This window comes from Nestor notabilis, unplaced genomic scaffold (assembly GCF_000696875.1).
Source record: "Nestor notabilis isolate BGI_N333 unplaced genomic scaffold, ASM69687v1 scaffold1294, whole genome shotgun sequence".
Taxonomy (NCBI): Eukaryota; Metazoa; Chordata; class Aves; order Psittaciformes; family Psittacidae; genus Nestor; species Nestor notabilis.
In genome coordinates, this window is record NW_009925829.1 from 4621 (window position 1) to 29974 (window position 25354).

General features: G+C 35.8%; 1 protein-coding gene across 1 annotated transcript in view; it reads left to right on the forward strand.

Annotated features, from left to right (window-relative positions):
- The first annotated feature begins 209 nt into the window (after positions 1-209).
- RNF13 (ring finger protein 13) overlaps positions 210-25354 on the forward strand; it is a 30604-nt gene continuing 5459 nt past the window's right edge. Inside the window, exons 1-7 of the mRNA XM_010013210.1 lie at positions 210-342; positions 3466-3546; positions 6583-6708; positions 10850-10937; positions 12863-12953; positions 14374-14479; positions 17886-17979. Of these exons, the coding sequence (XP_010011512.1) occupies positions 229-342; positions 3466-3546; positions 6583-6708; positions 10850-10937; positions 12863-12953; positions 14374-14479; positions 17886-17979 (700 nt within the window). The 5' untranslated portion in view covers positions 210-228. The remainder of the gene's footprint in view (positions 343-3465; positions 3547-6582; positions 6709-10849; positions 10938-12862; positions 12954-14373; positions 14480-17885; positions 17980-25354) is intronic.

The window sequence follows — 25354 nt, forward strand, 5'->3', positions numbered from 1 at the left end:
GAGGAATTTTTTATCAAAAGGGGCTTCTGTCTCTGAAATAATTGAATAAAGATTACTTGTAATTAAAAGTAAACGTAGCATAAAGTTTTGCATACTTCTTTAGAAAATTTTAACTGACCAGTAGAGCCCAGCAAAAATCACAGAGGAAAATATTTGCTATGTGCCTTGACTCTGTGTTGTTTTTGTTTTTGTTGTTGTTTTTTTTTTTTTGCAGGTACTAAATAAAATATGCTGTTGTCAATAGGAATGCTGATGTTGTCTGCCACTCAGATATACACTATTCTGACTGTTCAGTTATTTGCGTTCCTGAATCTTTTACCTGTGGAGGCAGATATTTTAGCAGTAAGTATAAGAATGTTTTTCTACATAGATGAAATTTCTGTAAAATTGAATCTGCTTTTAAACTATTCTATTAATGAATCAGTACAATAAATGTTATAGCAGGTTGCTCAGAATGGAATTGCCTCGACAGTTTAGTTCACTTAAAAAAAAAAAAAAAGTACATTTTAAAATGCACTTACAGATGATGTGTGCTCAGATACCATGACAGTGAGAGTACTTCATTTGCTTAGACATTTAAAAGTACAAATCTGACCAGATAGGCTATAGCATGTTATAACCCTGTTAAAAAATTTCATGATTTAGATGTTTCATGGTTTAGACAGCAGTTTAAGTTTTGATGATGGATGCCATTTTGTAGGTTAATGGTGTATAAATAAAGCAGAATAATCTTCTATGAGTAGTATAATTGGTGTGTGCTAGAGGCCTTGTCAGTGAAGTGTTTGTATATGTTGCACCTAAAGAGAGAGAGAGAGAGAGATTTCTTTTAATAGCTAATAATCTCTGCTGTCATTAAGAACAATATTGTTGGAGTATGTAGAATTTTAAATGATCGTATATATGATCATAATGAACATAGGGTTAGTGGTAAAAGTTGTTGCAGGGTTACGTATTACCAATTTTATATATCATGTAGTTTTATGGAGGAAGTTGTATGTGTCTTTGTAGGATAGAGCTTAAGCCACTGAAATAATTAAACATAAGTACTGCAGTCTTCATAGTATCTACTAGTTACAGTAATATCCAGGAGAGTTGTTAATATCATATCAATTTAGGAGAACAGTGTGAAAAACTCTTGAAACTAAATATTAAAATAAAAGTACTTAAAACATTGTGGTAATGTGGGGTTGATGAGTGCTGGGTTATGCAACTTGAATCTTCGGGGTGTTACTGTTCTATCATTTTTTGTAGATACAAATTTTAAGGAACAGTGCAGATAGATAATTGCTTTATTGTGGAAGTTACATCACCATTCTATTGTGAAATTTTAAACTAACTTTCTACTGTAAACTTGATTTTCCCCTCCTCCCGTTTCCTTTCTAACCAAGCCCATGCTTCCTTTTTTCATAAGAAACCTCTTTTTCATTCTTGCTACTTCTTCCCTTAGAAAAGATATTTAAAACAAGCCATCAACCTAAAAAAAGGGCATTTTTTTAAAGTTTAGTTTAGAATCATAGAATAGTTAGGGTTGGAAAGGACCTTAAGATCATCTAGTTCCAATCCCCCTGCCATGGGCAGGGACACCTTGCACTAAACCGTATCCCCCAAGGCTCTGTCCAGCCTGGCCTTGAACACCACCACTGATGGAGCATTCACAACTTCCTTGAGCAAAGTTTAATTTCTTCTACTTGAACTTGTGTGCAGTATTCTAAAATAATTCCCTCGAAACGTGAAGTGTCTGTTATTCTTGGATATTTGGAAGTTACGGATCTATTCTGAGAGTATCTTTGAAGTAGGAAATGAAAAGATGAGCTAGACACTACTTAAAACTTTGCTATGAAAAGAAGTCAGTGGAAAGCTCATGAGATAGAAGAGGGAGTGTTTGTACACTGTCACATGGAGTTGAAGGCATACAAATATCTTAATATCTAGAGAGATTTCATGGTTTAATGATTGTTGTGGAGCAAGATTCAGCTGAGTTTTTGGGTTCTCCAACAGAAGAAATTCTTCTTTTCCTACTGACGTATGTGTATTTTATGCTTCAGTGTTCTCATGTAGTTGCAGCTTCAAATGAAGAATTTTATTTGTATAAAGTAGTTATGTGTATGTGAAGCATTATTGTCCATTTTTAAAATAATGGATAAAAATAAGATGGCTTGTGTCTGACTCCCAGCTTAAGTTGGGGCTTGCTAAGTGATTCAAAGGAAAACTTAAGAGTAACATGAGCTCAGGAAGGACATTTTAAGAAGGTAGATGAGTGAATAGGGAGAATGGAGGAAGACAGGTTTACTGGTGCAGTGCTGTGCTATGTGATGGTAGGATGGAAGATCAGGAGAGGTTTAATGGAGCAGGTTGATTAAACAGAACAAAAATGCTTCCTTCAGATTTAGTTCCATTCCTGTCTCTTCCCCCTCAGTTTTATTAAAGTCTGTGGGAAGGAAGCTCATTTGAAATGTTGCTTCTTTGAAAGACTTAAGATAAATCATGGTAGTGTTTTTCTATGAACTATAGTTCGAGTTTCTGTGTCTGAGTCCGGCTGCTACAAAATGTCCCTCTGAAATGAACACAATCCTTACTTGACTGTTCTGTATGACAACTGTGTAGTATAATGAATAGGGAAATATTTCTGAGTCACTAAACTATATAATAAAACTTACCAACTGATCTGCATTAAACTCAGTTACTGTTTCACAGTTTCACAACTTTTGCAAGAAACTATCACTTTTAATGAAAAAAAAGGTATAGCATATGTAAATTTAGGGGGTTTTATTATTGTATGGATTCTGCATTGGTTACGCATATCAGAGATACAGAAGATGAACAGAGAAAGGGGAAACCAACTTTCCACAGATCTAAGGTCTTTATAGTATTCCTCTGCTTTAAAATGAAAGTTCATAGTTAGTATAAAACAAAACTATAGAGAGAGTTTTCAGCTGCTAACCTGAATAGACAGCAGGGAATTTAGCAGGGATAACATATGGAGGCTATTCTTTGCCTACAAGAAGCCACCTGTTAGAAGTTGTTCTTCCCTGTACGTGAGTGAATTCAAAGTTAAAAAAAAAAATAAATACCCAAACTGCCAAAATACACAAACCACCATGTAAAAAATACACCCCAAACCCTCAGCTATTCTGAGTTTTGAGCTTTTGGGGTTATTTATAGCCTGCAAGTATTTGAATTGTAGACAGTAGAAAGAAAATTTAACATATGGGTAATTTAACAGAAGATCTATTACTTCCTTGTATTGACAAGTAGTTATGAAAAGAATGATGTTGCCATGTGAATGAAGAGCAAGTGGAAGAAGCAATTTTGTGATTTCATTGACATGGTTGCAAGAGGTTCTATGTCTGATAAATACTTTAATCTAAAAAACAAAAACATGGCTTTGTTTATTTCAGTTTATACCTGTTATCTATTTCTCTCTTGTTGCAAACCTGAATTTTCTTTAAAATTTGTTTCTTTTAGTATAATCTTGAAAATGGAACCCAGACCTTTGATGACCTACCTGCTAGGTTTGGCTACAGACTGCCAGCAGAAGGCTTGAAGGTAAAAAAAAAAAATAAAATATCCCCACTAGATGCACAGAGGACTGTATCTGCTGAATGTTTCTTCTGTAAGATAAAAAAGATAGAAATCAAACAAATATAGCACTGAGGAAAAATAAATACAGAACAGATTACTGCTCAGGCAAAACAAATGTGGAAAAGGTCTGAAATGAAAACTCGAGGTGATACTATTTTGATGCTCACTGGTTTTATTTTGGGAAGAAGTTAGAGCTGTATAGTTGTTAGCTGACTATATGAGAAACAGAGCACAATTAAGTAATTTGCCCAAGTAGTGAGCCAATTTAATAATATCAAAAATAGATACAAGGAGCTTTGATTCTAACCTTTTTAACTGTTAGACAGCTGTGTTGTAACTAAGGTGGAGGTAGTCATCTGTGCAGAACTAATAATGAGTCTTAGTCTTGAATATAACACTGAAACGTCTTTCTTTGCATTTTAATTGTTTTGTAAAAAAATAAGAAAAAATCCAGTCCAGTCATAGTCAGACTTTAGTTTCTATGTTTGTATTTCTTGAACTGCAACAGGACACTGTGTGATTTGTATAAAACTGGTCCATAGAATACAGTTGGTTCCAGGCATACCACTCTAGTTAAAAAGAGTAAATGCTTTGGATGAAACTACGTAATGTAAGTAGCAGTTGATGTACCAAGTGAGGGAACCTCAGGGACCTAAATTTATGTGTCAGCAAATCAGTGTAGAATTTTTCTTGCTTTTAATTGTTATAGGGTGTGTAGTGGTGTGCCTGTCAACACAAACTTGATAAAGAACAGATTGCTGGTGCAGCTTCTCCTCTGAAAGGGATATTACCATTACAAAATTCTATTTCTCAAAACAAAATTGCTTCTCTGTTGCAGGTTAAACTTTATAAATAATACATATTTATGGATAAAATGTAAGATTATATTTAAAAAGCATATTTAAACTGGCAGTTTATAAATATATAAATTGTCTATATTTTATACATTTAAACTGTCAGCTCATAGCTATGTTTGTATATAATTACATAATTATTTCTACACAGGTGATGACTTCTCTCTATATAGCTAAATCTATCAGTGAAAACAGTTTCAAGCTCTTAACTGTAGCAATAATTTCTTGAAACCACAGCAGTGCAGCTTCTCATGATCTTTATTTGCATAAAACACATTACTTGCATTCTTATTTTCTGGTCACTCGTTGTTCTTTATCTGTATGATAACCTCCTCTGGCTTTAAAAAATATTTAAATCTGTGTGAATATTACAGGAATATCCTTATGTCAAATGCTACTCCTTTGCATTAGCCTCCAAATTCCTCTGTCATGCTGTGGCTGTACTGCAGACACCTTAGAAAGCAGTTTTTCTGAAGAGGTGTTTCAAATGAGGGGTAGGGAAAACGTGCTCTAGGTATGCAGTCTGGACTTTCCTGTATCTTGATAATCAAAATCTGTTGTGAAGAGATTGACAGAAGTGAATCAATTACTATCAATCTAATTGTTAACTGATATTAATACAATTAATAAAGCTGCTCATTTCAGGTGATCTAGAGGTTTGATCAAGGAAGACAGCATATTCTAGTAAATGAAAAAGGAAGGTCTGTTTGCTTTACCACTAAAACAACTAGTGTTGTGAAGCATGCACGATACTCTTTTTGGCATTTGATTAATGGAAACTTCTGTATCAGCAGTGTTTACAGAGTATTTACAGTAGTAGGGAAGAAAGTTCAGAGTAGTAATCAGCCCTGAATTCACACCATTGTGGAGAGGGACTAGTGTCAGTGTGTTCAGTATTTAGGTGAGCATGTTTCCTCTTAGAGAATCTGTGGAGTTTTCCAGTAGATGTTTGTCCTGGGTTCAGCTGTAGCAGTCATTTTTCTCCTTCTTAGTAGCTGGTGCAGTGCTGTGTTTTCAACTTTAGTCTGCGAACAATGCTGATAACACACCGGTGCTTTTAGTTCTTGCTAAGTAATGTTTACTCCAGTCAAGGGCTTTTTCAGTCTCATGCTCTGCCAGGGAGGAGCGGAAGCCAGGAGGAAGCAGAGACAGGACACCTGACCCAAACTGGCCAAAAGGGTATTATTCTGTACCACAGCACATCATGCCCAGTAGATAAACTGGGGGAATTTACCCAGAAGGCCCAGGTCACTGCTTGGGTCAGGCTGGGTGTTGGTCGTTGGGTGGTGAGCAGTTGTATTCTCTCCCCTTGTTACTCCCCTTATCATTATTATTGTTGGTGGTAGCAGTAGTGGTTTTGTATTATACCGTAGTTACTGGACTGCTCTTATCTCAGCCTGTGGGAGTTCCATTCTTTTGATTTTCCTCCCCATCCCTCCAGGATCTGAGGGGGAAGAAAGAGGGGAGTGAGCAAGTGTCTGAGTGGCTCTGCGTTGCCAGCTGGGCTTAAACCATGGCAGTGTTAAAGCATGAGGTTAGGAAATTTTCTGCTCCAACCATTTTCAGTGGTGGAGTACTAACTCAGTCACCTAGAAATAATCCAAAGACTGCTTCAAGATCGGTATTTCCAGAACTTCCTCCATCAGTGGATCTTTCAACTATATCGGGTTTGATGACCTATAGTCTTTGCTTAGAATAGTAAACAGCTATTCTGTATGCTAGTGCAGTTTTGATTTCACACACGTAACCTTCGTCCGTTTTCCCCTTTTAATTGCCAAGTATGAAAGTGGTGGCAGTGCTTCTCAGGCTGTTATACTTCAGATTAGTCTCCATATGTCTTAGGTTAGGAGTTCCACAATATTAATGTAGCATGTGCAGTCCTCTTTATCTGCTGAATTACACTGCGAAGTCTGAGTTATGAAGTTCAGATGACGTAATTGGGAAAACTGTATTTTTTTTTTTCTTATTCTTTACAGACATAGTGATGAATCACAATACACAGGGATGTAGCAGAAATCTTGCTGTGATACAGGACTGAATTGATACTAAGAATTTGTTTAGCTATTGTATGAAAAAGTACTTACACTTGTCTACCAACTCCTTTGTTAAGGCAAAGAGAAATGAAGCACCTGTTCCTGTTTTCTAGGGATTTCTAATAAATTCAAAACCAGAGAATGCATGTGAGCCTATAGCCCCACCTCCACTGAGAGACAATTCGTCCAGTGCTTTTATTGTGTTAATTCGAAGGCTTGAGTGCAACTTTGATATCAAGGTAAGATTCTTTTAATATTTTTTCTCTCTCTTTGTTTCAAAGGCTTAAAGAATTTACTGGTGCTTCAGAAAAATACCTATAGCTAACATCAGGATAGATACTGATTTGAAGGGAAGGGAACATTTTGTCTGCGGGCATATAAAGCAGTATTGTAACGTGATTTAGTTTCAGATTGCTCGTTTGGAGGCCAGGTTACATGGCAAATAAGGATGACCGGTGCTGCAGTTTTAGAACAAAAAGCATTTGGTAGCAATATTAGCTTTTCTTGCCAATTAGACTCTTTGCTGCAAGGGATCACGGGGGAGCTTTAGGGAGTGGAGATAACAAAAGCACCCAAAATCTGCAAGCCACTCTCCTGGTTTGTTTTGGTTTTAGTAGTAGATCATCTTGTGGCTCGCACTGAGATCACATAAACAATGGTAGTGTCATAATTGGTTGACAGGGAGAGGAGGCAGTGAATTGCTGAGTAGAAACGGGCACCAATGGCAGGATGGAAATGTTTTTAAATGGGTACAACATGTAGGTGTTTTATTAGGAAGCATTTTTAAAAATTTTGACCTGCAGCTGATGTATAGTATTCTCTGTGTTAATTTTTTTTAAATACAAAATTAGAATTATTTGTGCTTGGCTAAAATATATGGTTTTCTTGAAAATGGCCCTGATACAGGGGCAGCTGAGGATGTCTTAAGGAAAGCAGGGCTCTTCAATTTGTTGTCAACTTCCTTGCACTATAAGGAGATCCAACCCTGTCTATTGCTATGTGGTATGATCAGTTATGTGTTATGGTGATTAAAGATGTGAATTCTATCCACTGCTCACATAATCTACCTTCACATCAAACTTGGAAATGTCATATATTTTGTACTGTGAATCCTGACACTGTGTGAAATTGGCTTAGTGAGAGAAGGAAGGGAAATGTCTAATTGTCATTTTCATATCCTCCTTGCCTATCTAATTGCTGTCCCTAAACTGATAGAACAGTATTAGATTTGTAGAATCATAGAATGGTTAGGGTTGGTAGGGACTTTAAAGATCATATCATTCCATCCCCCTGCAGTATTACTGCTGAAGACACTTAAAGGAAGAGGTCAGAATTTTTCAAGTTGAACAGACTTTTAATCGGAAATACGACAAATGCTTATATGCTGAAAATTACTTGTTTTGCTAAAGAAGTTGGCATTATGACCAAGCCTTCAGCTTTTTTACTCTGGTGCTAAATCACAAAACTCACATCTCTCTTGCTGGCCACAGAATTCTGAGAGGGAGAAGCTTTGGAAAGCTACTTGGCTAAAGACAAGAGTCAAGCAGGGGGAAGACATGCAGAATTGCTTTTCCACATAGCTATCAACTTAGTAAATGTAGATTCTTGGACTTTAATTTTACACATCTTGATTTGCCACTCACCATCAATGAGCATTCCTTGCAGAAAATGGAAAATTTGTACATTACTGTTGAGGGATTTCCATGGTCAGTCCTTGAAGGGTTAAGTCACACTAGCTTGATATGTAGAATTTTTGTTACGTTTCATATTTCATGTCATATCCATGGAAAAGAGGATTCCCACACATCATTAAACAAAGAGCAAGGTGGAAGGTGGATCAGAAGTTCCAAGGCAAGCATGGATATCTATGTACTCACTGGCAAGTGAATTCACTCTTGTGGTGTTAATATTATTGCAATACTGCATTATATAATTTTGTACATACTACAGCATTTTGCCCTGAAGTTTCTGCCATGAAATGGCATGTGTGCTGAGATACGAGTTATATTACATGTCAGCTACTTGACTGACAGGATGTTTGTTACAAAGTCCTATCTCGTCTTCTGTTTGACGTTGAAAACTACAAATACAGGTGCATAGTTATTTCTTGATTTTTATTGTGTATGAATACCTACTATGCCAAAAACCATCCCCCCTTGCAGACTCCCAAGGTGTCTGCATTTTCCAGTTACATTGTTCTGCTGTTTGGAATATAGCTGTTAGACATAGAGGGAGAGAATCTGGCACTCTGAGGCATGTAACTGTTGAGTAAAGAGCTGATTGTCATTTTCTTACAGTGTAAGGTTACTGTGCAGTAAGAAGTCACTTCCTGAAGGTATTTCATCCTGCTTAGGTGTATCTTAAAAATGGTTTAATGCTGCTTTTTTTGGTGCACAATTAATGCTTTTGTCTTTGGGGTCCTGAGTAGTGAGGGTGAACTTCACAATGTAATTGAACAGGCAGTTGCTACTGCTTTTTGCAGCTGGATGGTGTCATTAAGCCTGTGGTAGCTTGTGTGGAAGGTGCCTGGCTGTGATTGTGTCAGTGTTGCTCTTATTTGAGTAACTGTGCCACTGATAGGTCGAAAGCATATTTATGTGTGATTTTACAGAAATACCGTGATTTTATAATCCAATAATTAAGCAAAGGGCCTGTGTTATAAGGAAGTGGCAGAAATGCGCAGGGAACCAAAACACTTCCTTAAGTAATATAAATTATTTACAATCTGTCCTGAAGGATGTATTTCAGTGTGTAATGGACAGTTAATAAATACCTATTTAGGACATGATATCAAAGAAATAAAACAAACAAACAAGAAAATGAATACTACGTATAAACTGTCACTAATTACCATAGCACATTTGTGTGGCTGTGAGGATTAAGGACTTGTGATAACCAGGGAACTTTAAAGCTCAGATCACTCAAACTTTTGTGTTTCTTCAGTTTCAATGCTTGTTGATTTGTGTGTTATCCATGATGACTCCATTATTGCCATTCTGTGTCACCGGCTCAGATATAGATATTCAGTGCTTTTAATCCTTTTGTTGTCTTACTTTTGACTGTTATAGTTAAAATTCTTATGCCCCCCCCCCACTTTTTTTTGCCTGTTTTTGCTGTTGTGCAGCATGCAAGAAGGCTTTCATATATCAAGCTTGACTTTTTTTTTTTTTTTTTTTTTTAATCAGTGGGAGCTTTCCAGCTTTACAACTCATGTTCCTCCTTGTTTGTCTCTTGAGAAGAGAAACTGGGAGTGTATGTGTGTTTACATACATGTGTATTTTCCCATCTCCTAACTTGAGAGTAGAGGTCTTGAAAAAGAGCACCCAGGTTTCCCCTTGTTTTTTCAGATCTGGTGATGATAGTCTGCTGTAAAAGAGAGGTGGTGGTGACTTCTTGTAGGGCCAAGATTTGTTTGTATGTTTGTAAGGAGGTGGTATTTGTTGACTGATAAATAAAGTTGTTGTGATGCCATAATATGGAAATGCTTCAACTGTTTTCCAGTTCCAAAGGCATTTAAAGCTGTGATCTTCTGTTCAGTTGTTCTTAATGATTGTTTGCCTGTTACATAAGTATTTGCATTGCAGTCTCCTTAAGTAAATTCATGCATTTTAGTGCCCCACACTAGCTTAGTTCAGAGCAAGTCTACCCAGCTATAGCCAAGCTTATTAATGTAGTTTTAAACAGGAGTTGAATAAAGGATGAAACCCACATATTTTCTCAAGGTTCTCTAGTGCTTTTTGGATCTTGCCATGAGTTTTGATACTGCTGTGGATGCATTAAAGCAATATCTAAGATGAACAGTTGTAACTTGGTTATGCTTATGTTAGTGATAGTCACTGCAGCAAATGTCATTTACATGGTCTTTAGGCTTTGTCTGTATTGATGAAAAAGCCAGTATATATCAGAAATGTAACTGGTATGCAATGCTTTTATAGTTTTGTATCCATATTTGTAATTTTGTACTTTTCCATGAGAAAGCTTCTGTTACCTGGGCTGTCAGATTAGTTATTCCACATCTCTAAAGGCACAGAAAAGGTACTACTTGTTATGACTTCATAAGTTATCAAATGATAATTTCTAGTTTACCAAAGATAGTGGCTTTATTTTCAGTTATGATTAAATATTATTTTTATCTATCCATAGAAAGTTTTTAATCCTGTTTTTAATATATGTAAAAAATGTCTGTCTGCAAACAATATTAAATGATTTTTCTGGAAAAGCAGTACCATTATAGGAGTGTAAGAATAATTAAATAATTTTATTTTGAAATGTGCTAGTATTTAGAACTTGCTGAAAGTGTACCTTGTCTTAGAAAGCACAGACAGCTTGCAGTATTTTGAAGCAGTTATTTTTCTAATAAGTACTTTGTATGGCTTACAGGTTTTAAATGCACAGAGAGCTGGATACAAGGCAGCTATAGTTCACAATGTTGATTCTGATGACCTCATAAGCATGGGATCCAACGACAGTAAGTACAGGTATCACTTCTTCTCTCCTGTTTGAAAATCACTTCACCCACTAGTGTACAGTATTAAAATCTGCATAAAGTATTATGATGGACTCGCTCTTAAAAAAAAAAAAAAGCCACAAAACTCCACAAAAAAAACCAAAAAAACCCACCAACCCAAAAAACCCAAAACAACCTACAAATGAACCCCCCAAACCGCCCCAATAAACAACACAACAACAAACCTCAACCCAGCAACAAAACCCTAAACAACACAACAACAACAAAAAAAATCATAGCAAAATCCACCCCAACCAGAAATCTTCCTTTTAACATTTTAAAATAGGAGATACTTGCATAAGAGTGTGTGTGCCTACGTGCGTGGTATTTGTTGCACCAAGCTTGTGCGTTCTCTGGGTGTTTCTTTTGGTTTTCCTTTAAATTTTAGTTCAGCTGTTCTAGGTTAAACTGTTAAATTTGAGATAGATTTGTATGACTGATGTGGAAAATACTTGATGTGTTCTTAATTATAATATAATAATATTCATTATTAATTATAATATAATAAAATTCAACTACTCTATTGGAAGGAAATAAAACTTTAAAATACTACTTTTTAATATTTGATAGTAGTTCCATATTGTGGTTGCACTGTTGTGCACCTTTTCTGTTCCCTCGGACAAATATGAATACGTATTACATGTACATATTTTCAGTTTTTAAGTTGGCAAAAGAATCTTGAGGGACCAGTGCACCATCTTCTGATGCTAATTGTTCCAATTTTAATCTTATGTAGAGTGAATGTGTTAGAAAAACTTGTAATCTAGTCAAAACTTTTGTTTTATGGTGTGTGGTTTTTGTCTGTAGTGATGTCAAGACTTTCATTGTGGCATTTCTTTATTTTGTCTAGTTTTTGAGCTTGCTCAATATGGAACAAGAACATAAATGAGAACAAAAAAAGTCCTTCCAAGTGGAAACACCATTGAGTAAACTAGGAAATGAACTTTCAGCAAACTAAATGGCAGCTGGGTAGCCCAGAAAGCTACATGAAAGTGGTTTTAATGAATTCCCAACTCATGTGACTGTTATTTTCACGTTTCACTGAGAAATCAAAATGTAGAACAAGTTCACAACAAATGCAGACTTGGGTAGTGTGAGGTGACATTAAGCCATACATGCTTTTGCATTGGGGAACCTGAATGCTTTGCTATTAACTAAACTCAAGATACTTTGGCCCTTAAATGTGAAGCCTAAGTCAGAGGCACAAATCAATATTATCTAGTGAAGCTGAGGAGAAGGTTTTCTACAATAATGGGATTTATCTTTCAATGTTTTTCATTTGTGCTGCATCTTTTGAGCTTCTTATTACCTTCGCTATTAAGCAGAGAAGGGGGAGGAGACAGTTGCACTCAGTTTCTTGAGACTGAAATAAAAATCTGGCATTTATTCATTCTCTTCTTCCTTCTTTTTGACCTTTTCTAGCCACAGCTGTTTCCAGTATGTTCCCTTATGATTAGGGTGAAAAGGAGGGAAGAAAGATTAATTAAAATTAGCAGTAACAGATCACAAAATCATAAGTTTCCAGAAATTTTGGAAATCAGTGGAGATGTGACTTACCAAGTCTCTGAATAAGAGTGATGATCTGGTTAAGCTTACTCTGATGATTCTTCTTTTGTAAAAATATTTTAGTTTTATGTTCCCTTTAAATATTGCAGTAAGAACTTTGATTTCTATACCTACAATAAAATACCAAGATACTTTGTAGGAAAAATATTACAACTTCTTATGTGTTGTGAAGATATAGTATGTACATATATCAGTCTGTATGTCATTATATTAAAACGTCTTCATGTTGTCATAGTCTAATAATGTTAAATTCTTATCTTAAGAATGCCCATAGAGTGTCTGCATAATAATGGGTTTATTCCTGCCTTTTTTAAATACAGTTGAGGTTTTAAAAAAGATTGACATTCCTTCTGTCTTTATTGGTGAGACGTCAGCTAATTCTCTTAAAGAAGAATTTACTTATGAAAAGGGGTAAGTTACCTCTCATGCAGCTTTGTTACTGCTTGCATTAAGTCATTGCCTCTTTTGAATATTTATGGGTTTAAAATAGGATGCTGTGATGATAGGGGCTATAGGTATTTCAGGTACAACTGTGTGCCTGAAAGCAATGGGCAGAAAAGATTTAAAAAATTAATGTAAATTTATTTCCTGCAGGAAGGTTACCATCTATTTAGGAAATGCTACTCCTCTGTTTTCATATAGCATTAAACATGACTTTAGCTAATGATCTAGGAATCACAGAAATTGTGATAGTATGTGTATTTCAGATCTAAGGGTGTGTTGTTCTTACAATGTATGTCAGTTCCCACTGAAGTCAGATGCTGGTCTTTGGGGGTGGGGAAAAATCATCCTTTATTAATAGCTCTAGAAAAACTCACAGTTAACTTCCTATGTTAGATGAACCTGTAGGAAGCATTTAAGATGATTCTAACAGCATGCATGATTAGGTTTGCACTGCTTCTGTTGTGCTTTTGAGCTTGAAAAGTACTGTGAGAACAAGATGGTTGAAAAATGTATCTTGAATAGAATGGGAAAGGAGGTGTGTTTTGTGCTATTAGTCTAACAATCTTGCTTCTTTAGGTTTGTCCTTTCACTGAGTAAATCAGAGCCTTGTTGATGAAACTACTTGATAAGTGTTATTCTGCATGAGTAGTGGTTATAGAACTACTAACACTTTTATGCATTGTACCTTCTCAGGTGTTTCTGACAGAATAATAATGGCATTTTACTTCCTCAAGTATCAATACATACTGGTGTTCAGATATCCAGTTGCCAAGCATCAGTATCAGGTTCTCTAGGAAGACTTCTGGTTACTGTACTGTAATTTATTGACTTCTTGGAGGACAGAGGGTGCACTTTACTATGCTTCACGATTTGAAACTAAACGTTTTGTATAACCCAGAAAACTTTAGTAAATAAGAAAGATTTCACAATATGTTTTGGCAGAGTTTTGATCGTCATGTTTAGTGTGTAGTGTCCCTGCCCATGACATGGGGGTTGGAATTAGATAATCTTAAGGTCCTTTCCAGCCCTAACTATTCTATGATTCTGTGTTACGTCTTTCTTATTCTTGTATCAAAGCAGCTTTGAGATTGTTTTCCTGGTTGCTTTAGATGTATTTATGATTGAAGTCAGTAAGTAGTTTTGACTCCAAAAATGTTCAAAGAAACATTGTTTTATCCTTTCATTTGTTGTTGTCTTTACATTATGTGGCTATCAGCTGAATTTTCTATGTTTTTGTGCATAGATAGGTATTCCTTTAGTGTGTCTAGTGATAAAGCTTTATTTCAGTAGGGTTGTTGTTTGGTTTTTTTTCATGGTATTTACTCTTTAATTCATTGTTTGTTAAATGCTAACCTGTTTAGAAAGTGTTACCTTTTTCTCCCCACAGTGGCCATGTTGTGTTAATCCCAGAGTTCAGTCTTCCTTTGGAGTACTACTTAATCCCTTTCTTAATAATAGTAGGGATTTGTCTTATTCTCATCGTCATATTTATGGTAAGTTACGTCTTTTAATAACATTTTTTCTTTCAAACAAATGATCATAAATGATCTATCATTTACTAAAGTTAAATGAAGGGATACAGTAAAGGAAGTAAAGGTCGAAGGAGGTGATCCTGCCCCTCTACTCTGCTCTTGTGAGACCCTACTTGCAGTTCTGTGTGCAGTTCTATGTACAGTTCTGGTGTCCCCAACATAAGAAGGACATGGAACTGCTGGAGCAAGTCCAGAGAGGGCCACAAGGATGATAAGGGAGCTGGAGCATCTCCCATACAAAGACAGGCTGAGAAAGTTGGGGCTGTTCAGCCTGGAGAAGAGAAGGCTGCGTGGAGACCTCATAGCAGCCTTCCAGTGTCTGAAGGAGGCTTACAAGGATACTGGAGAGGGACTCTTCATCAGGGACTGTAGCAATAGGACAAGGGGTACTGGGTTCAAACTGCAACAGGGGAAGTTTAGATTAGATATAAGGAAGAAGTTCTTTACTGTGAGGGTGGTGAGACACTAGAACAAGTTGCTCAAAGAAGTGGTAAATGCTTTGTCCCTGGCGGTGTTCAAGGCCAGGTTGAACAAGGCCTTAAGGAACCTGGTCTAGCGGGAGATAATCTTAAGGTCCTTTCCAACTCTAACCATTCTGTGATAACAGCAAAAGCTCTGTGAACTGTACTTACCTATACCTGTAATCCTTTATTTTTTAGTAAAATAAACAGGTGCAGAATTTTGGTAAAGGGATATCAGGAGCCCTTAGGATGTTCTATCTGGCATATAACTACTTAAAAAGAGTTGTCCTCAATGTTGTTCTTTCTTTTTCGTCCCATAATGACCTGTCCTTGTGCTCTCATATGCTGAGAGTCTGTCCAAATTTAACAACCTTGTACTGCATGATAAACATTAGTCTCTTGTTCCACAACGCCATTTATTACTGCAAGTGTAGTAATGGATCAGCAAGCTCGGAACATGTTACAGCATACTGCATATATCTTACAGCATATACAGTACCTATAGAGGTTCTCAACTGGGCATGTGTCTCCTCTATATACCTGTGCTATTTAACCTTTATTATTTCAGAATACTTGGCATCCCACTTCTTGGAATCTGTGCTGGTCTCTGACCAATTGATTATTTTACTTTTTGATAAAAATCAAGTAATGCATCAACTATTCTATAGCATTTTATTAAAATATTTATTTGTTAGTGTTTTTTTTCACTGCAAGTTATGTATTTCATTGGCAATCTTGGGCATATTTGTCACAATCAGAATTGCAGCAACTCTCTGAAAAGAAAACAGAAGTGGTCAGCTAGAGATGATGTAAAATTCACCAATGCTTTGTCTGACCTTCTGGTAATAACCTTGATTGGAGGACTTTGTCTCAGTTAATTGGGTGAACGTATAGCCTTTGTATCCTGAAGGTCAGCGCTTTGAGGTAAGGAGAGAGGGTATTTCTAAAGGAGAGCCATTACCAGGGATAATATTCCATGAACATCTGTTCCAAGACCATGAGTACTCTAACTTGAGCATCACTAGTAATCTGCTTATAGTACTCCTAAGTTGAAAATTGAAATAAAATACAAGTAATCTAAGAAATGGAATGAAGAATGCTGTGAAAGGGACTTCAATATCAGTTTGAAAATCATAAGTACTGGCTTTGCACCTTATCAAAATACGGTATGAAGCCCTGATCTGTAATTTTTGAGAAGGATACTGATAAGGAAATGAAGGTGATAAGAATATTTATGGGGTCTCTTGTTTAAACAACAATTTAGAATGTTACCATTGAAGAGAAAATTAATGAAGGAGGAGAGATGTGAATACTGTTGTTATGAGGAGTGTGAGCTTGACTTTCATCATGACCACTACCATGGAAATTATGAAATAAGAGATTGCTTTTACTCTGAGAATATTTCTTCATATTTTGCTTCAAAGTTTTTCACCAGTTCAGCTGCTTTTGTTTTTAATTAAGTTAGTTGCTGGACTTCAGTGCTGTTATCTACAGGTAAATAAATGAACTAAATTACAGACTAATTTGCACCAATCACTTCAGCAAGGAACTAGAGCTACATAACACAGTGCTAATCCCGCTGGAAGACTGTGTCTCCTTAGAATTGCAGGTGTTTCCCTCACTATGAAAACAGCAGTTTTCTGCATCAAAAGTGGCATTTACAAGTGCTACAGGACTGAGCTAAACAAATTTTTAAAGTGTTTGTCTTTAGGACATAAGTGAGTTCTCTTAGCAGGAGCCATTAAATCACAGAATGGTTTAGGTTCGACACAGGATTTGAGTGCGCATGAAGTAATGATACTACAGTCAGGTTTAATTTGGTCCTCATCCATTTGTGGTTTTGGCCCTGCTTCTTTCAGGAAATCTTGTTTTTAACTAAGAAATTAATCTGAGACTCTTTCACAGTTACTAAATACATGAATTACAGAAATAAAACTGCAGTTTATGCATGCAGCTTACTGCGCTGGGGTAAAAAGCATCTGAACAAACAGTTTACATCCAAATATGCTTAAAAAGTGAAGACAGGGGTGGTGCAAAAGAATAAATTTTATTTTGTCAAAACCAATTACACTTTCAAATGTTCCTAATAGTGTTTGTGCTTAATATACATACACTCATGCTTTTTTAAAAATAACCTGTTGTAAAGTATACCAATGCTTTTTAGGGATTCTTAAAGTGAGAGATGTTAATGCAGTTTATAATATTAGTACTCTCTTCTTGTTTATGTTACTGACAGCATGGGTAGGTGTAGAGCACTTCTGCAAATTTCAAAAGACTTGTTAGTGTGTATGCTTTGTTTAAGGCCCTTTGCTTGTTTGTCGTTGGGGGGAAAAAAAAGTTGTATCACAGATACTAGAATTAGAAACTGAACAGAAATAGCATTAGGGACTATTAAGAAAATGGAAAGTGTCTTCCTTATAGTTGAAGACAGCAACTAACTATGGCTTGAAGTAACCCCTTTAATCCTCCCTAGACTACATGTAGATATTTTGAAAACAGTTCTGATGAACATGGGAATACCTTAAGAGAGCTGTAATAATCTAAAACTGTAAGCAAAACCACTCAATTAATTGTGTTTTGTGTTGAAATGTGCCATCCCACTGTACATGGGCTTTGATAGAGGATTGCAGCAATGGCCATTATTTTATGTAGTATAGATGATTTTTTTTTTTTCTAACGTTTCTTTTCAAAAAAAAGCTTCTGTATTTTCAGCTTCAAGTGTCATGGTCACTGAAAACTTCTTTTAGGCTTGTTTGGCTTCAACCTTGAGTTCAGGCAAGGGAAGTGGTGATTCAGTTTGAGCTGGGATTCCCATTTGACTAACTTACTGTGTAGACTCATAAAGCAAAATAGTTTTATAGTTCTTTTACTGCTTTAACTTTTCATTTTGTCTTCCATGTTTCCAGATAACAAAATTTGTGCAAGACAGACACAGAGCAAGAAGGAATCGGCTTAGGAAGGATCAGCTTAAGAAAATTCCTGTACATAAATTTAAGAAAGGTAAGTGAATCATTCTTTGTCTAACTAATTAGACCCCTTTGTTTTTAACACCAAAAAACCCTCTAAATTGAGGGGGGTTGTAGTTTTGGAGATAATTTTGAGTATGCTTGAGATAGAGTTTGGCGTGAAAGCACACATAATATTTGACTTGACCCTGTTCTGACTGAAGTAGAAGAGTTTTAATATTTCTGTAACTGAAGCAGAACAGACACCACATGCAGACTCTGGCTGAGAATTATAATGTTGGTTAAGATACCACAGAATCGGTACAGAAATTCCACAAAAATTCCTTGTTGTGCTGTCATTAACAATGACTACAGCAGTCGGTTACTAATGCGTTATTTCCATTATTTGGAACTCCTCCAGCTCTGTTATTGTCTGGAAACTGAGATACTAGTGGTACATAAATTGCCTGACATGGAGGAGACTATAAACCAAAACTATCTTGTGGATATAGTTTATCTGATTTTTCCAGAGGAGTGGTCCTTTATTCAATCACCATACTTCTGTGAGGGCAAGAGAGATTTAAATTTAATGCCAAAATACTTGCTGTTGTGATTCTTTGTAGTGATTTATTTTTATGCTATATCTAATGACAAGGTGAGAAACAAAGCTGTTACTTTATTCAGTGAAATAGAAAAGCTGCTGTAATTCCTTCTCTGTTGTAGTCTACTCCTTAGAAGTAGGAAAAAAGTCTGCTACTTCATTTTGGTTTTTTTTAGATGTGCAACCATTTTACTATCTGATAGTTCATTCATACAAACTATTGCAAGGCATGAGAGGAGAAGGTGGGAAAAGTACTTAATTGAAACAATTACCACATAACACGTGTCAAAGAGGGTATTTTCTGAGGCACAAAGACCATGTTAGGGGATATGCCTGGATTCAAGGATAGAACGACTTACTGTTCTTTGCCCCTGATAAAGGCAACTTGCATTATTCATGGCATCGCTCTCACTTTGTGCAAAGCAGATGTTCAATTTGAGCAGTACAGTGTTTGTGCAATGTTAGCCTCAAGAAAAAAAAAAAAGCGTTTTCTTCTGCAGGGTTGACTGAACCTTGCTACAATGGTAGGGATTTAAAATTAACCCTGAAAAATTATCATAAGCCGATAAAGCTAATATTAATTTTTTTCCTCTTATTGATTCCCTGTGACATCAAATTAGAATAAAAATACAAAGTAAATTATATTCTACTTTAAAGAGAAATTTTCAAGGAAAAAGTTACTTCAAGAAGGTCAATTGATGTCTTACTACAGATGTACACAATCAACTGAAAATCTCAGAATTATGTGACTGAGTAGCCAGTGTATGAAAATATCTTATCACTGTTTTCCTCATTCTCATTCCTCTTTTCTTTTGCTGAATCTTACACCATATGAATTGTCTGGAGCTCTGTCAGTCATTGTAAAGTAACCTAGCTGTAAACCTCTAGGTAGCCACTGCATTCAGTGGCTTATGAAAAATAGAACAAAAAGCTTATTTGTTCACCTAGGATTTCAGTTTCTTTAAGCAAATGATCACTTTGGTTCTACTGCTGTGAAATTAATCTCTTCCATTACTTTAAGTTGTTTTACTAAACAAATTTGACCTAGTACTTGCAGTATGTTACCTTTACCGATTACAATGAAAATACATCGCTTCATGTTTCTTTGTGAAACATATGCTTTCTCAGGACATTATTGCACAGTCCATTCACTTCAGTCCTCTTGATGTTATATCCAAACAACCTTAACCTTTTGCTTTGGAAGGAAAGGTGAAACTAACTCCTGTGGACTATAATCCTATTTTCAGGAATGCTGGATTTTCTTTTTGTCTCCAGTGTATTCTTAAAAATCCATTTGTATTGAAATGTTAGTCAACTACTAAAGCTAAGACACCATAGATACAGTTTCTTCTTTCTTACCTTGTTTTTAATATCAAGAACTGATTAATAAACGGTTTCACTGTAAAAAGGTTTTTAAAAGAAAGCTGGCTTTAGTGGTTGTCTAGAATGTAATAGGTTGATAGGCAAATGATAATGTAATGAATATGGTTGTTCTGTATGGGGGATTGCACTCTGGCATACCTGAATAGTTGTTAACACAGAAAATACATGAATAATCTCTAAATAGGATTTAAGTCAAATACCACTGTAACACGTGGAAATTTTTTGCTGATTTCAAAAGGCTTTAGATCAGGCACTTAGTATTTCTGTAATGAGCAGCAGATGCAGAAACAAAAAAATGTGGCATTGACTATCTTTGCAAAGTCTGAATCAACAAGCCTTGCCTTTGGATAATTCCACAGAATGTAATGTACTCTGTGTTTTCTATACTGGTGGATTTTTTTTGACTGTTGTGTTCCTTAAAAAATGGATTACAGTTGGGTCACACAAAAGTCAGTGGGGGTTTATATCTTTTGCATGATGTCTTTATAACAGAAGTGAACACGTAAAAAGAAGACATCCATTTAATGTGCCTACAACTTGATCATTGGCAAATCTGAATATTCAGAATTATAGCTGAGATGTGAATTTATACTTGCTGTAGAATTTATTTTTCAGAAATGCATAATATTATTTCCACATTTGCTTAACTAAAATGGAATGTAGCAAAGACTGAAAAGACTTTTTAGATTTTAACAGCAATGAAATTACAGTGTAACCTCACTCCTGTAGAAAAGAAAATATCGTAAATTTAGTGAAGATGGAATGCTGCAAAAGGAAGAAATGTGTGGGCATATCATTAAGATATTAAAAATTAACAGATCAATTTTTTTCTACATCGAGTGTCGAAGAGTTAGGATCCCAAGTGAGCGGTTAGATACCTGATAAAGAATCTAGAATTTGGGAGTTGCTACAGCCACGAGACTTCTAAAAATGAAGCTGTTTAGTTAGGTGAAAAAAGAGCTTTACTTTAGCAGTCAGCTTTGAGATGCTTCATACACACATGGAATAAAGCCCCAATATATGTGACAAATAATAAGCTGTAAGAGTACATGTCATTTTAAGTAAATGCATATTTTTAATATTGCATACTGAATTTCTATGCACTTAAGATAAGTGCAGATTGATATATATGATTGAGCAATAGCAGAGAATAGAGGTATCTCAAGGCTTTCTAAAAATCTGCTCCAGAGTAAATGTAGTTCTGCAGTTTACTGTGTATTCCTAAATTATTTTTTTTTCCCCTGCAAGTGGGAGTATAACTGATCATTACTGACCTCTCTGCTTAACTGCACAGTACACTTATGGTCTAATAGAGAAAACAAGTCATAAGGTCTGCTGATCTTGGCTGGTTTATTTTTGCATTTTTCATTGTTCAGAAGTGCACATATATGTGGATGGTTGATTCTGAAAGTACTTAATTTGTATGTGCCAAGTAGCCAAAAAATAATACTAAAGACTTTTCATACACAGTTTATTTAAGTAAGATACTGTCATGTTTTAAGTCCAGCCGGAGATAAGAGCAGTGCAGTAACTAAGGTATAATGCAAAAGTACTACTGCTAACACCAATAATAATAATGATAAGGGAAATAACAAGGGGAGAGAATATAATTGCTCACCACCCACCGACCGATACCCAGCCTGACCCAAGCAGCAGTCTGGCCTTCCAGGTAACTTGTAGCAGTTTCCATACTTTTTCCCCGATTTTTGGTGGTTCTGAGTCAGCTTCTAAAGTACACGAATAGGTATTTCAGAAAAAAATGTCTGCAAAGTGTCTCTTTTAGAAATTAAATCTGTTCTTTGAGGGGCATGTCGTCACAAAGGATCAGCATTACTAGAAAAGTTTGTCTGTATTTACCTGGATGTGATGCTTTGCCATTGTGTCATTTTTTTCTGAATGTGATGTTCATTTGTGTGGGGATGTCTTAGTGAGATAAGCCTACTCAAGAGGAGTGTGCTATCATTTTTCTGGTATTTCTTATACAGGTTGAATGACTAGTGGGGGGAAAAAAGGACAGAAATATTACTAGAATGTGGGGGTTTTTTTATTTTCATTTTCTCTGAGTGATGATGCCCTTGACAGTAGTGACTGATGGTTAACATTCATTTCTGTGTTGAACATGATGATAATGTGCTGATTATAAATGATCCATAAATGTGGTTTGACTAATAGAAGCAACAGAGAGAAGGAATGTCATAGCAAAAGAGGAAGCAATTTTCTTTAAAAAAAACTATAGCTGAAATACTTCACTGTGTTACATTAGATGAAAACTCATATGCCAGTGATATAGGTCTGGCAGTAATGGGCTCCATTTAATCACTGACTTTTCCTACTTGCCCATGAGGTAGGGTTTTTTTTTTTTTCTCTTGCTTTCCCTTTATCTTCTCCTGTTGTATAGGAACAATCAGGAAAACTGGTTCTCATGTCAACTGTGCTTATTTTGAAATGCCAAATTTCCAGTGTGTTATTTTCCAGTGGTGGTCATCAGCTCTACCTTTATTTTGAATAATATATATTTACAAAAGTAACATGAACCACATTTCAGACTTCTGTGCCACCACAGAAGCCCTTGGAATTTATCTTTGGGGAAACAGATGAGAATTTGGTTTTAATTATGGATTTCTGATACTTGAAGAATAGACCTATGAACTAGGAGGTCCTGAGTTGCAACTTCTACTCTGATTTTTTGCACACTAAGATAAAATAATCTCCATCCATTGTCTTTTCCATCCCTATAAACTAAGAGTTGGCATATTTACTACTTTGCAGTGCTCTTGTGGAAGCCGAATACTTAATGTTACAATGCTCTATCAATATTATGATTTTATTTTTTTGCATTAATGTTCCTTTTATTACCTTTCTAGTTTAAAAATGTTTTTGATTAAAGCAGTGTAATTACTGCATATGTACTTACCTCCATAATTCACCTTAGCTGATAGTGAAGCACTTCGCAGATGTGCTCCTTCACTTATCTTTGCAGTCTTGCTTCCATTCTTTTTTCCCTGTCAAACCACTAGCTTTAGTAAATCTGTAATTTAAGCAATTTGCTGTGTCTTTGTTAATTGTACCCGTGCTACTGGCTGTTACCTATAATAATGGAGAAGCTAGGCATTAGCACAAGATCTTACTGCATGAGAGATCAGTCTGTTATTACATAGGCATGAATAGTTCTTGGCATCTATCTTAACACCCACAAATAAAGAAATGCTTTTAATAATGTGAAGAACTTGCCTTTGAAGGACATCTTATGTGCCTTGTATCTGCTGTATAATTGAGTACTGTTTAAAATGTTTTGTTGGGTTTATACCTTTGGAAAGACGGGAAGTTAGATGTTTATGTTGTTTTAAAGTGCAAGTGTTAGCACAGGCAAAATATAGATTCAGTATAAATTCTGTCAGGGCGATCATAAAACAGAAGTAATCAAGTGTATCCAGTATTTTGGTAAAATAAGAGGGCTTGTTTTGCATTCATTTGCCTATTAGGGGAGTTGAGGTTGTACAGGGAATACAAGAGCAAGTCTTGTGAATGAGGCAAGAAAATAATTGTATGCATGTAGGCTTCCCCTACTGCCTTCCAAATACAGACCTAGTACCACAATGGAGAGCCCTTCACATGCTTTATGGTTTTTCCTGCTTTCATCTTTAATAGATGTCAATTTTGTTTGTAGTACTTTTGAATTATGGAAGTCTCTTTTTTCTTTTTTTTGGGGGGGGGGAGGAGCGGAGAAACAGCAACATGAGACAGTCACGATCCTGCATAAGATCCTATTCCATATCTTCCACCCCACAGAAGGGAAATTCCAGATAAACACCATCACGTGTTGTATGTATTTTTTTAAAAAAATGACAGCACCTTTAGAAAAGCCCAGGATAGAACATGCTTTATACTGAAAATTTGTAAATCTACCGAATGTACGTTGCTATAGCCTTCAGAGAATTGTGTGCACAACAATATAGGATTCTGTGTTTCCTGAGCTACAAAAACCAATCCTGTATGATTTTTATTTTTTTACATCATAGTCAATGGTATTTTGATATTGGAATGATGCAGAAAGCACATGCTACTAATGCAGCTAACCACAAATTCAGATAAATTAAACAGCCCGATTGTTAAAGAGCTGGCTCAGTTCTTAGCTCACTTTTATGATAACATCATCTTAAAAAGAAAGCTTGCAGAAATCCTGAATCAAAGCAGAGGAGTGCATCCCTTGGTCTGGTAATGTGGAGTACAAGGTGTGTCCTTATTTAAAATCTGAGGGTACAGTTATTTCTATGTGGATATATGAATACTACTAGGCTACTACTGTAACTCTTCAGTACGTTTTTTAATTATTTTTTTTTAATGAGAAAGTATTTAAGCATGATCAAGACTAATCATGCAGGTTAAAGATTGTTTACAGACTAAATTGGAAAAACTGTTACACTGCATTTGACTGACAGTATCCTGCATTTTGGAATTAAAAATGCTTAAGTATTTTTGTGTTGGATTTTATTTGAGTTTTTTTACATTTGCAGAGAAAGTTTTATTTTTCTCAGTGAAGTATATTGTTACAAACTTGATGAAAAATCCTGGTCAAGTTGCTTTTTAGAACTTTGAATTTTTAACTTTTGTGCTTTATTAATGATCTTATTCTGAACACATGAACAGAAAAGTAGTACATCTTTGCCACATCTGTTGCTGAACAACTTAATTTTGCTGATCCTCTTTCTCTGAAAACTGAGTTTCATGTAATACTTGAAATTTGAGCTGACAATGGCTGTTCATCTTCTGTACCTCTGGTGTTACTTCTGTTAACTTTCTGCAGCTTTCTTGGAAAGCTCAGCTCCTTTGATGCTGATGCAGAGCTCTTGGTTTTCCTATTCTGATGTACTTGGTCTCCTTACTTGTACTAAATAGATACAGAACCATGCTGGGTTACATTATGAAAACTAAGTTTTTCTTTGAAAACTGCCTCTAAGTACCTAATTAGTTAATTTTGCCATCTGTAGAAAAGCATTGGGTTTAGCAGGATGGTATCAAAATGAATTTTGAACTGAGTTTCCGGAAACTCTCACCTGCCATGCAGTTTCATCACAGGCTTTTGTGTTGAAAGAACATCTCTACTGAGTAGTGCAAAAATCTGCCTGCTTCCTTCATTTGCATTCCTTCTTAATAATGTAGAGTAAGCTTATGACCCAAGTGCAGGCCTGCTGTAGCTACACACTACTGAAATCTGCCTCATTATTTCCACCTTTTCCCCAAAGCAACACTTTGACAACTTGGGTATTGTATATCACATCAACTCTTTTGAACAAGCCTGGAGTGTGAACTGCGATGTCAGTCTCATGTATGTAATCTGGAAAGTGCTTTGGGAAGCAATATAGGATTTGGTATTAAAAAAACCCCTGTAAATTTGTGCTAAATTGTGCTGTGTCACAGGTTATTGTGGGTGATGTGCATGTTGAAA